Below are 13656 nucleotides of genomic sequence, written 5' to 3'. Positions count from 1 at the left end.
CTTTGGCTCCCAGTAATACTTAATCCACAATCCAGAATTTTGTGCATGCGTGTGAATAGGTTTCCTTGAGTTGCAAGGGTCCTCATTCAGTTCAGTGGAGGGGAGGGGAGTCTGTTTATATGATATGGTAGCATCTTATCTTGCTACCATATCATATAAACAGACTCCCCTCTGGACTCTGATAGGTCCTCGTAAGCTTCTTCGTAGTATCCTTATAGTTTGCCTGTAGTTGAACCACTCCTTGATTGGTTCTTCACTTCATTCATTTTGGCAAAATACTTGCCTTGGCTGTCATAATTTCTCTGTTCTTGCTCATCCATGTTTCATCCTCTTCTTTAGCTATTAGTTAAATAAGGAATTCATATTGGATACAATAATTTTGAATGACCTTTGAATTTGGCACAGCTTCATCCATAGGCTGGCACCAACTGCAACCCATGTATAATGCTTGTCACTATGTATAAAATTCACTAAAGTGTGTATGCTTGTTTTAAACACTTCAGAGATATGGAGAATGCGGAAAATATTCTTTCTGTGATGAGAGATGCTGGAATTGAACCTGGTCCAGACACTTATGTCACATTATTGAATGCATATGCTGAAAAAGGTGACATAAACAAAATAGAAGAGGTAATGCATATTGCTTGCATAACTTCAACTTTGTGTAGAATAGCTTTTTCTGCTATATACTTGTGACCCATATAACCGTTTTCACCAAAATGCTATACCCAATTCAGTAGAATATGTAAAAATTGTTAAAGTTCCAAGATCATCTGAGCCAAGAGTGGCTTGCATAAGGCTGCGCTGATTCTGTGAGGCAAAATATCAACCAAGTACTACTTACTTGACACTCGGTTACACCAACTTTAGGCTGCAGTCCTGTGCATAGTGACCTAGAAGTCAGCACTGTTGAATTTGGTGGGACTGGCTCCTGAGTAAAAGTGTTTAGGATTGCACTATCAATTTTTTCACGAGCTGTTGTCAGTCCAGTTGTTGAATGTTACAAACCGGTCTGCCCACACAGGTAGACTGTTTCCCAAAAGAGTACTATCAACTGTGTCTGTGTATCATGCAAGAGAACAAAACATTTGTTGTGATTAGTGTGTGGGAACAGTATTAAGGATGAGTGAATTGGGTTATAATTACTATGGGATAAATTGTGTAGTCTAGCAGCCCAAGCCACCACCCTGTAACTGATTCCTTTCCATTGAATTCTATTTTGTTCTGTGGCTTTAGCGGGGATACTGCATTAGGTTTTCCATTTATCAGAATGTGTAGATTAGCTGTTACTGGATCTTAACCTACAAAACACAGCACTTCTAAGAGAAATCATATAACTGACCAAAAGGGACCTGAATTGAGAATCTCTAAATAGCCCTGCTTTATGTAGAGCAGCTCCTTTTCAAACAAAGGGACAACAATACTAGTGTGGTATGATATCTTCCCAGCCCCCAACACTCATTTTACAACACCAGAGGGAGTGCACCACTATGGTATCTCTGTTTCAATAGCCTAGAACTCTTGGTCTAATAGAAATGATCATTGAAATCCTCTGGAAAAACTGAAGCCAACTGTCTCATGTATTTGATTTAAGAATGAATTCAGTGATCATCTTACAGGCCACTTGTATATAAAGGCAGTTCTAATGTAGCATGTTGCTTCTGTTGGGTGGAATAATCCTGTAGGCACATTCATGTGCATTATGTCAAAATATGTCTACTGGTACAGTTTGCTCAAGTATTCCCTGTGAATTAGATCTATGCTATACCCTATTCCTTTCTTCCTTGCATTTGGGTAATGCACCTGTGCATTTACAGTGAGTCAAAACTCATGTCATCTTGCAGTTGCTAAAAAGTTAATGTTATTTTTATAGCTATAATACAATGATGTAAGATGTAAATTTATCTCTGTTGTTTTCATATTGCATTTGTTTTGCTGTTGCAGACTCTGGGAAGAATTGAAAAGTCTGAAAGTTACCTTTTGGACAGAGATTTGATGGACATCATCTTTACTCTTGCTAAGGCTGGGTATCCTCAGTATGTACAAAATATTCTGGAGAAGATGAGATACGATAGGGGATACATTCCTGGTAATTTCAGAAAATTGTCCAGAATTCTGGCTCACATAACTAGTAGCTTCGCTTTAGTAGGAGAGTCATAAGATTGCTTTTTATTTTATTTATTAATGTACTTCATTTGGAATACTTAGTCTCGTAGCCATAGAACAGAAGTGTAGGTAAAATATATCTCTCAACTGCATTTTTAAAAGTGCATGACTGAGTTAATTCCTTTATGTTGCACCCTATTCTTTTGTTGAAATTGTCAAAAGGTATAGTATTTTTTTATAAACCTTGTCAAAATCTTGTCTCATTTATGGCTTGCAGAGCTAAGCATCATTATAACTTGACTTTTATGTAGTCTTGGCAATATTAAACTGCAGTAATCTAGACTTCTTCACCGACAGTTTACGACTTCACATTGTGGCAGATGAGTCTGAGTAGATTGAAGAGCAGTTAAGAAATGCAGGATGTTACTGCTGGCTATAATAATTGAGGGAGTTTGTGATTTTGACATATTTATACCTACCTGACAATATATTTTTCCAGCCTACTTATATTTCATTTGCAGCATTACTTATTTTTAAAGTCTACCAAAAAGTTGTGGTGGCTTTCAATTTTCACTGAATTAAAAGCTGTGATATACTTTCATATCTGCTGATTAATACTCCTCTGCAATCTTAACTATTTTTAATGCAATTTAGCCAGAGTTTCTTCCAGAACCTCATTGAAATGCGAATTATGCTTTCACAGGGTTTGGTGAATTGCACCAAGAGCTGATAATTTGGCAGTAAATGGTTATGCACAACTATTGGCCATAATATCCTTTGTGTCTGGGCCATGATTGTTTGCTGTTATTATTGTACTATGTTTTGTGAAAGGTCTTAAGTATATTTCCACTGCAATCCTGTGCACACTAGAAGTAGGCACCGATGAAAGTAGAACTTCCTTCTGAATAGACATGCACTGAAGTGCTTTAATTTAAATGGTTTTTTAAAAATCTGCATAGTGATTTAGAGGAGTTCTTCAGACTCATGTTTCATGCTTCTTCATGGTTGTTTTTTCCCCTCTGCATGAACATTTAGATGGGATGAATCTTTGCTTGAGTTTAATAACACAAGGGTTGGAAGATACAGCTTTTCAAGTTCTGAAGTCATTTCCCACATTATCATCAGATCCCCGGAACGGAAATGGCTTGGATCGTGGCAGCTTCTTTTTACGGCACTGTGTAAATATGGATAGGGTATGTGAAATTCTATAAACGGCATGATAGATTTAAAAGTGAGTGACTACCTTTGAGTTCACTGAATTTGTGAAATGAATGATGTCCAAATATATACTTGACTTCAAGGAATACTTTTTAAATGTATTGATATCTTCTCTTAAATAAAGTTGGACTTTGGTATCCATGGGGAATCCATTCCTGGACCACCTGCAGATACCAAAACCAGGGGATAATGAAATCCACGGGTTGTGGTTCAATAGGGTCTGCAGGTGCAGCTGCAACCTTACTCTGGTCACTACCAGAGCTGTTCTGAGGCCCGTAGAGACTGTGCGCAGTCTCTATGTGCCTCAGAAATACTCCTAGATGTGACTGGAGAATGCTTGGGTTTAGTTAAAACTATGGTCCTGAATCTGCGTTTACAGAGGCGGGACTTGTAGTTACTCAAAATGTCTTTTCATTTTGAGTCTGCTATTCTCCTCAGTTCACCATCTCCTCCTTTCTTAGCCTGGCAATGGAATAGTATTCTGCTGCTCACATCCTAGATGGGAGAAAACCTCTCTCTTGTCTTTTGATCTAAGCTAACCTTTTCACCCCTGTATGGAGTTCTAGTCTTGGGTCCCCATCTGCAAGCAAGTCAGTTCATCCTGCAGTTAGCCTGTCCAACCTATTACTCACTGGGTTCCTAGTGTTAACTTTGCCATTCTTATGTCTCTTTTTCTGGCAGCATGTCAGAGTTCATGTATCAATGAATCTCTGCCACTGGTTCTGCTGGCCAGGTGTGTTTTGGTGCACGTTATGCATAATAGCCCTCTTGATCAAAACCAACACAACCTTCTTCCCAAGAGTTTTTGAACTGCATGTTTGCTCCTTGTCAGATTAAATTTGCCAACTGTGTGCTGTGTTGTCCTTGAAAGTATTTTATCTTTCCTTGCAGCCAGCAAGTAAGTTGAAATATTTCTGTGATGAGATGAAAAGTGCCAACATACACACTGCACCCCTACAGTTGACTCTGCATTGTGCTTTGGAGTTAAAGAAAGCTGGTATTTATTATTATTTCTTAACATTGTTTGAGATTAGGCTTTTTTCCTTTGTTACAGTTCTGTTTGTTAATTCTTGCATTTCTGGGATTTTTCAGGTCTCGCCATTGACCTAATGAAGATAATGAAAGAAAACGGCTTACCTGTCAGACCTCACTACTTCTGGCCATTGCTGGTTGTGCACCAGAAAGAGAAAAACATTCAAGGTTAACTTTTTTGATTAAACCTTGGTTACTCTTACACGAACTTTAAAAAAACAGCAATGTAGTCAGACATAAAATTCTAATACACTACTGCAATACAAACAGCCTACTAAAATCACTATTTTCTTATCAGTGCAGAGATCTACTTTCCGTTATCACTTCCTTGGCAATGCTTTTTCATTTGTGTTTTATTATGTCACAGTATTAATACTCTTAATTTATAACTCTTTATAGAGTGATGATTCATTTAATTTTAGATGAACTTTTTGCTATGTTTCTATATCCTTAACTTTGTGTATCTTGATGATCTTCTGATCTTGAAAGACATTGACATCATAGGAAGCTTTTGTAAAAGTTCAGGTTACATAGTAAGCCTTTCTTAAAATGTAGGAAATCTGATTTTTTTTAGGTGAGATTCTCTTGCTCCTATGCAATAAGTTAAATGTGAGCTTAGTTACAATAATAAAAGCACAAAAACCTCTATTGTTCAATGAGCGATCATGACCTGACAGCACACTGATTGAGGGACTGAAATGTTCAATCTTTTGGATTCTTAAGTAGGTTTAAGCATTTAACACACACTTTCTCCTGTTACACATGGGGGTGTCTGTAAGGTATGAATAAGAATTGAACAAATATTAAATTTTAAAGTACAATATCTAATTCTTTGGTTTGCATTATTGGTAATTCAGAAAGAGTGGTCTGATAAAAAGATGCTTTTAACAGAAGTACTTGCCCCTTGGGGAAATTAAAAACTGTCTTTTTCATCTTATCTCACAGTATAATGTGCTTTGGAATGAGATGCAGAGTTGTTAGTATGACATTGGGTGACAAACAAAATGCACAAACAAAAAAAAAGTGCTTTTAGTAGGCTGTTCGTATTGCAATTTTATTTTAAATATACAGTCGCATTCCAGTTTAGAAGAAATGCTGAAACAAGTATTCCCTAATTGTTTCTGGCTATAAAAGTGTGTCAACCCCTTTTTTAAAAAGCCTTTATAAAACAATATTCTGTTCTTGTTAACTCTTTAGGTACTTGACAGTACTTAAGAGTACTTACCAAGTTGTATCCTAGCATAGTATTTGAATACCTTAATGTTGTTGATGCATTGCTAAAAGAATCAAAACCCAAATTACCTTCTAAAATGGACTTTGGCTTAGATTTGTTTCACAGAAGTTCTTTTCCATCCACAATCAACGGTTGGAAAGCTCTGGGTCTATATAGTTATATCTATCTGGTGTAATTTTTTAAATATTGCCTCCCTAAATATATACTCCACTTATGTGATGATCAGAAGAAGTAAGAGTTGTTCGTAAGTCTCTTACAAAGGACAAAAGAGGGCTGAGTGGACAGTAATTGTGGCATCAGTTGATGTTGGATCCTTACTTTAGAATTCTCAGTGGTGCACAACTCCACTAAACATCAACTAAAAATAGTGACAGTGAGAAATAGGAAATGTCTTTGCCTGCTTTAAAGGCTTTTCCCCCCAATTTAAAGTATAAAACATTTTTCTCATATAAAACTTCTACAGTGAACCCAGAAAAGCTTATTCTGCTTTGCAGCTGTCTAAATGTGTGTACTAGGGACAACCAATATTCTTTTAGCTATTCATTTTCCCTTTTAATGTCTTAGTTCATACATTGTCTTAGCAAAGAGTTATCAATGTAAATTTTCTTTCTTCAGACAGGTTTAATGCATATACTTGTGCATTTCTATTTTTGTGACATAATTCATCTATAAAAGTCTAAGGAAATTGTACAGTGACATCCATCTTTTAAAATGGGAAGTAGAATCATCTGGAAAAAAGAACATATACATACATTTTATCCACCATAAAGATAGTGGAAAAGAGCCCTGCTGAATTAACATTTGGGTTAATAGTGCCCGGAAGATTGGGAAACTTGCAGCACATAAAACATTGAGAATTTGAGATGATTATTTTGCTGGTTTGGTTAGCAGTGAGATTTTAGATTTCAGGATTAAGGATGCTGACTTCTTCTATTCACTTAATGATAAAATCCAACCACCTCTCCGGAATTCATTGGGATTTCTGGGTTCACATTAATGTTATCAAATACCGATTTTATAAAAAAGTTCATGTTTTGAATAGAAGCTAATTGTCTATCTTAGATAGAAGCCGGTTGCTGGTAGCTTTGGAAGGATCATTCTTATTTTGTGTGTGTGTTTGTTCCTAGCTGATAGGAAGTATTTCAGACAGATCCTTAGTTAAAGCTACATGATAGTTGTGTGTCTTGCCCAGAAATGTATCTAGTGTACCAGCATGTTCTAGAGAATTGTGGGATTCAAGCCTTATGCAACTCTGAGTACAGTTGGGCTGCCCTCAGGCTTGTATGCTCCCCTCTGCTCTATGTGTTCCAGTTTTCCCCTTTCTTGTTTTGTTAAAGTGTGTTAATTCATCCAAACTGACCAGTTCTGACCTTCAAGTCAGAATTGAAAGCCAGGGGTTGAAGCAAGTTTCTGGTTTTAGTTTGGAGGGTGAGCACAAACCATAATCTGAGTAAGCAAGTGGAAGGAGCTGAAGCTCAGTCCCCTAACCCACAGTGTGGCATTGGGCCTTTTGTATCCCTCACTCGCACTTCTTCAGGTGTAAATTGAACATATGATCTGCAACACAATTTTTGTGAGGTCAAGCAAATTAAAGAATATATAGTGTTCAAAGGGTCATTAACCAGCTAACTGATTACACAGGCCTACAAAATTGAGGGTCAGAAAGGTTTTCCCCGAACTTTGTGGTGGTTTGATATGAATTTGGGGTGCTGATTCCAAAAATGGCATCCGTTTTGCCCTATCACATCTAGTTTTGGAGATATAGTATAGCCTCATTAGTGAATGGTTCAAGCAGCTTCCTCATGAGGAAGCCATGGTGTAGGCTTCCTCACGAGGTAGTTGCTTGAACCATTCACTAAAGGAGGCTATGCCATGTCTCCAAAACTAGACGTGATAGGGTAAAACGGATGCCATTTTTGGAATCAGCACCCCAAATATACCCAAGAATTGGTGTAACATTTAAGGAAGCAAAATGTGTGTTGGCCTGTGTTATTCATCATATCTTGTCAAAGAGAGTTGCATAAGCACCTATGGTCCATAAGATCCAGTTATTTAACAGGGACTTTTGAAGCAGAGAGATTTTTTAAAAAAAATTTAAAACCTTTTTAAAAGGTAGGTATTTGCTTGAAAGGAGCAGATGCACTTTGTAGCCCAAGAATGTGTGCCAGCTTTTATCAGATACAGGAGCAGATAGATGGAAAGGAATGGGATGAGTTAGTGCAAGTGTTAGTGTTGATTATTCTCTTCTTCTTTGTCACTTAGAAATCTGTCTGGGAGTATGGTTTGGCATAGGAGAACAGTGCTTTCCTTGGTACTGTTTACACTCTTTGCATAGCATCAGTTATTGGGCAAATATTGGTGGCAGCAAAGCGCAAATACATATTTGTCAGAGTCTACCTTTGCAATTTGAAATGGTTCAGCAGGATGCTTCCAAAACATATATTCACAGTGCAGATGAACAGAACTGCTTGATTTTATCCTGAAAGAGGTTTGACTAAAATGTAGCTTCTTCCATACTTCCATGGAATTATATAATATATGGAATTCCATATGTTATAAAATATATGGAATTCTGGAATGGCTGTCCCAGACTGTGAAACAGATTCTAGAATGTTTACTAAGTATTGCTTTCCATGGGTCTGTCTTGGGGTACAATCCTGACCAACTTTCCAGCACTGACATAGCTGTGCCAGTGGGGGCATGTGCTGCATCCTGCAGTTGGGGGGCAGTCATGGAGGCCTCCTTAAGGTAAGGCAATGTTTGTTCCCGTACCTCAGAGTTGCATTACGCTTACATCAGTGCTGGAAAGTGAGTTAGGACTGCGCCCTTAGTTGGTCTATACCAGGGGTGCTCACACTTTTTTGGCTCGAGAGCTACTTTGAAACCCAGCAAGGCCCGGAGATCTACCAGGGGGGAAGGAAGCGTCTGACAGACACCCCCTTTAATGTATGGAGCCCCTGTTGGAGTCTAGTCAGTTTCGTCAGTTTTGTTGCTGCATGCCTGAAGAGCAGCTAAAGTGTCAGTTTCAGTGTCAGCTAAATATGTCAGTTTCATCTAGTCACTAGACGAAACTGACATATTAACAGTTTGGAGAGACAGGGCTCCGCGATCTACTCATTTTGCCTCGCGATCTACCAGTAGATCGCGATCCACCTATTGAGCACCCCTGGTCTATACTGTTTTCTGACACAGCCTAGTGAAACAAAGAGATATTCCAAAAGCTGTTGACCCCACCGACAGATCCTGGTACGTCTTGGGTCTGATTTACTGAGAATTCTGCCCAAATATTCCTATGTCATTTAAAAACATGCATTCTGATAAGAACATAAGAGCCCTGCTGGATCAGGCATAAAGTCCTTCTAGTCCAGCTTTCTGTATCACACTGTGGCCAGCCAGTTGCCTCAGGTAGCATACATGGCACATATATGTCAGTGGGAACTTGTATGCGTTCTGTCTACCCCAATCTTTGTGGTGAGACTTATTGGTTGAGACTGTTGCAGAGACAATTCAAGTCCTGGTATAAGGAAGCTTTCTTTATTTGGGACTCTGAATAGTCAGCATTACATTTAATCTGATTTTGTGTGCCCACACATGCAATATTTGCATACTAGGCAGCTGAGGCATGAAAGTATGCCACGTTGTTGTATGAATACTCCTTGTATAGTTACCAATTATCTGGTTTAAATACTGGTGATACTGATCAAGTAGAACCCCACAGTTGTGGGTGTCATTGTGTAGTTCTAATATACCCAGCATCACAACAAAGCCTCAGAAAGCTGTTTCCAAGTATGGATCAGAAAATGTCGGTTCTCTTTGTCTTAAATGTACAAAGTGAGTTGTAATGGTGTGGAAGTTAATAATGGTCCTCTTCCAGTTTCCCTGGTGGGTCACTAGTTTGGGAATTACTGATCTAAGATAATATTCTATGTTTCTCTTAGATATCACAATGGAGACATGGGGAGGAAGCAAGTTTCTATGGTAAAACTAAGTTTTTACGTGTCTGCATCAGCACCTTAGGCTGTGTTTACAGGGCAATCAGAAGAAAGTGCAAACCCTGGTATACATTTAAGGGCAAAAAGACATTCATTGAGCTTAAATACTATTTGCAGTTGTATTCTTCCAAGCTCTTTACATTCCCCCTTAAGGGGAGTGGCCCAGAAATGGGTGCCCCACCATAGCAATTGTGACATAGGCATGAGAAAGGAGATTTTAAACTTACATGGGGGGTTGTGCTGGCCTTGGGGGGGGGGGTCCTGGAGGCTTGCAACCCTCTCTATAGCCCTCCATGCTGCAGCAAATAGTTCCAATCAGAACCCACTTCTGGTTTTCACACGAAAACCAGAAGTGGGCTCTGATCAGTGATTTGGAGCTATTTGTTGCAGCACGCAGGCCTGCAAAGGGGGCTGTGAGCCTCCAACATCTTCCTGGAGGCCAGCATGACCCCCTAGGTAAGTTTTTTAATTGCCTTGTTCCTGGCAGTGGCGTGATCACTGTGGCGCCATCAGGGCCCACCCCTGTTCCTGCAACTACTTATCGCGGTTCCAAAGCCTGAATAGAACTTTGGGAACTGCTGTATTTGATAATGGGGGTGTTCATCATAATTAAGGTAAAACCCATTCTTTGGGGCCTTGCTTGTTAGACTTTGTAATCTGGAAGCTGCTGCAGTAACCCTTGGATTGTGTGTGTGGGAGTCTGCAAGACAGTTCTCCATTTTGTGTTGCTGTTCTCAATATAGCAGTTCAATATAGAGTGACGTTCTACATCTAACCTCTATTTGTATTTGTTTTAAAAAAATAAGACCATCTGGGATGGGTTTCTGACAGATGTCAGTTTGAGATTTAGAAGAACATAAGAATTTTCTGTTGTCATGGAGTGGGAATTTGAACGTATGTCTTCGGTATATCTTACTGTGTGCCTATTTTACTGTAGCAGCTATTTAAAAAACAAAACTGATGTTTTTCATAATGTGGGTCTAAACAGTTTTAATAATGGAAACACTGATGAAATGTAACTTTAGCTGAGCTTTCATTACAGTTTCTGACATCTTATAAATATAAAGCATAAGCTTGCTGTCAGAATTTGAAAGGTACTGAGTAAAATTATATTGTAATTAATTCTTTCTGGATAAATTTGCCAATTCTCGGCCAAAATCAGTCAATGTTCTGTTTTAAGGCAAACTTGAGCAGATGATGCGATTTTAATTTAGTGTGACTTGCCGGCATGTATTTTTAAGTGCTCAAAGGGAATTCACATTTGATTATTTGCACCGTAGTGCACTGCATAAAATATTCATGCAAGTGTCACTTTTCCATAGGTGGCACTCCAGGGCAGAGACAAGGACTTCAGGAAACTTTAGGTTTTTTTTTATAGTAACAAATATGCAAGGCAACTTGGAAAAGCAAAAAAACGAAAAAGCATATGCTACTTGGATCTGGTATCCTGCAGCGTCTGACAAATCATTTTTATGCTAAAAAAATTCTAGTACCTGCATAGGTTTTGACATGAACCCAGAGTTAGTTTGCTAGACCTGTTGTAATAAAAATTCAGCAAGTTATGTTTTGGATTTTAAGAACAGTTTATTCAAAGTGTCCTTGTGGTAACCTTTAAATGTGGATATGATTAGCAACACACAAAAAGCCACACAGTGATTTATTTTTTAGAGAGTGTTTATATTGTCCCCGATATGTGATATTCTCTATCAGAATGTAAATGTGATGCCAACTCTCGGCACTTGAAATCCCTCCTCAACCCTGACTTTTCTGCAAGGCCTGTCTTTCACACTCAGTCCTTGTTTATAATAACTGAGTAAGATCCTTCACTGAAGGATAATGTACTCCAAGAGTGCTGAATAAGGAGACCCATGAGAGTCAAAGCAGGCCAATGGACAGGTCATTACATTCCTGTTTACTGGCTCCCTTTTGATGACATTAAGAAAATTACAGTCTTTCAGATAAGAACATAAGAAAAGCCTCTTGGATCAGGCTAAAGGCCCATCTGGTCCAGCTTCCTGCATCTCACAGTGGCCCACCAAATGCTTCAGGAAGCACACAAGACACAACCAGTGTCCAGATGCTCTCCCCCGCATCTGGCACTCTGAGGTAGTCTACTTCTAAAACCAGGAGCTTGCCCATACCTGACTTGTAACCCATGATAGACTTTTCCTCCGGAAATTTGTCCAATTCCCTCTTAAAGGCATCTAGGCAAGATGCCAACACTACTTCCTGTGGCAAGGAGTTCCACAGACTAATTATACATGCTAGGTAAATAAATAATTTCTTTTGTCTGTCCTAACTCTCCCAAAACTCAATTTTAGTGGATGTCCCCTGGCTCTGGTGTTATGTGAGAGGCAAAAGAGCGTCCCTCCATCCCCTGCATAATTTAGTATGTCTCAATCATACCCCCCTCAAATGTGTCGTCCAGTCCTGTGCACATTTACTCATAACTGAACTGTGCACATAGTGAACAGCTCTGCTCTTCTGGAATGCTGAATGGCTTTTTCTAGAAGCCCTCCTTACAGACAGTGTTCCCGTTAAGGTGTGTGGTTGCACAGCTCTCAACCAAGCTCTGTACAGCTTGCTCAGTGTTCCTGGAAGTCAAGGGATGACATAGGATGTAATCGCCAAGCATCTGTGTATGCTGCCGTGCAGAGAGGGAAGGGGCCTGTGCAGTAGTGTGGACACTAGAGGAATATAACTTAACAGGGAGCAAAAGAGCTTGTCTGTTGTAGGCTGTGTTTTCTCTTACTGTTTATTTTGTGCAAGTCGCCATTCTCCCAAACTACAATATAGGGAAAAATTTGTTGTGCAACATAAGGAGAAAGGTCTGCTAGCCAACAGTTTCTTTCCTTTAGAACAGAGCATCTTTGTCAAGGGTAAGTTTGAGAATGACTCCCTCTTTCCCACAAGTGTAGAGATTGTGAGGGGCAAGCAAGTGTTCCCTGCCTATAGGAATAGCCTACAGAGGGGAATCTTCAGTGTTGTATACCAGCAAAAGAGATTGCTTGCCTCATGAGTAATATAACAAGTAGGAATGTTTTGAGCCCCTTTTCATTCAATGACAACTACAACCAAGTAACTGTGCTTAGGATAGCAACAGTAGTTTCCCACCTGTAAATAAGAATTATAATTAACTGCCTGGAAAGATCCTATGAAAGATAAACAAGTTAGAAATATCTGTTCTAATAATGAGGATTTAAAGTGATGCTCTTGATTGTTCAGTATGTTTTGCAATAAACTTTACAGTCCTGGAAGGATAGTTCAGACTGTGGGACAGTTGGTTTGTGGCTAAGACAGTGTTTCTCAAACTGTGGGTCAGGACCTGCTAGGTGGATTGTGAGCCAATTGCAGGTGGGTTCCCATTCATTTCAATATTTTATTTTTAATATGTTAGACTTGATGTTACTATGGTATGTGACTGCATTTGGGGAAATTACACATCTGTACTTTTAACAGGCTACTATGTATTTGCTCTTTACAATGTTAGTAAATGGGACTTACTCCTGGGTAAGTGTGGGTAGGACTGCAGCCTAGGATTGCTAAAAAATTTCCTGCTTGATGATGTCACTTTCAGTCATGATTGAGATATTAGGAATGGATTATTGGTATTTGTCTTCCTTCCCTCCCCATCTTAAGTTGCAAGTAACCTCTCACTTCTCTTGTTTGCATTAACTATGTTTTAGAATTTATCTGTACTGACACTGATCTTGGTTAACAGTAGCCAGTGACCAGCATGGGGGAAGGAGAAAGAATTAAAAAATTTCTTGAGGACAGCTTAGTGATTGGTGCAGTGTTTTTAGGCTTAAGACACTGGGCAGCCCAATCCTGAATGCTGTGGGGCGTGAGGTTTGCTCCCTTACCCCAGGTAATGCCGTGGCAGTGCCAATGGGTCTCCTTGGCTCTGCAGCTGTGTTTGTGTGGGCACAGAGCCAAGGAGACCTGTGTCAGGTTGCCCAGCTTGGGAGGGGGATTAGGATGCAGTGGCAGAGGCTGCCACTGTCTCCATCCCCCTTCCAGGTCCGATCCACCCCTCCCTCTGCCCCGTTCTGCTCATTCCCTGCTTCCCCCCCC

The 13656-nt window shown here is 39.4% G+C and overlaps 1 protein-coding gene across 2 annotated transcripts in view; it reads left to right on the top strand.

The window, feature by feature from the left end:
• Positions 1-13656, top strand: part of LRPPRC (leucine rich pentatricopeptide repeat containing) — a 146827-nt gene that overhangs the window by 29848 nt on the left and 103323 nt on the right. For both annotated transcript variants that reach the window (XM_066624545.1, XM_066624552.1), the window contains exons 7-11: positions 504-630; positions 1945-2089; positions 3142-3299; positions 4216-4321; positions 4417-4524. In XM_066624545.1, the coding sequence (XP_066480642.1) occupies positions 504-630; positions 1945-2089; positions 3142-3299; positions 4216-4321; positions 4417-4524 (644 nt within the window). The remainder of the gene's footprint in view (positions 1-503; positions 631-1944; positions 2090-3141; positions 3300-4215; positions 4322-4416; positions 4525-13656) is intronic.

The sequence above is a fragment of the Tiliqua scincoides genome, chromosome 1 (genome assembly GCF_035046505.1).
Source record: "Tiliqua scincoides isolate rTilSci1 chromosome 1, rTilSci1.hap2, whole genome shotgun sequence".
Taxonomy (NCBI): Eukaryota; Metazoa; Chordata; class Lepidosauria; order Squamata; family Scincidae; genus Tiliqua; species Tiliqua scincoides.
Note: the sequence above shows the minus strand (reverse complement) of the source record. Positions and strands in the feature narration are given on the sequence as shown.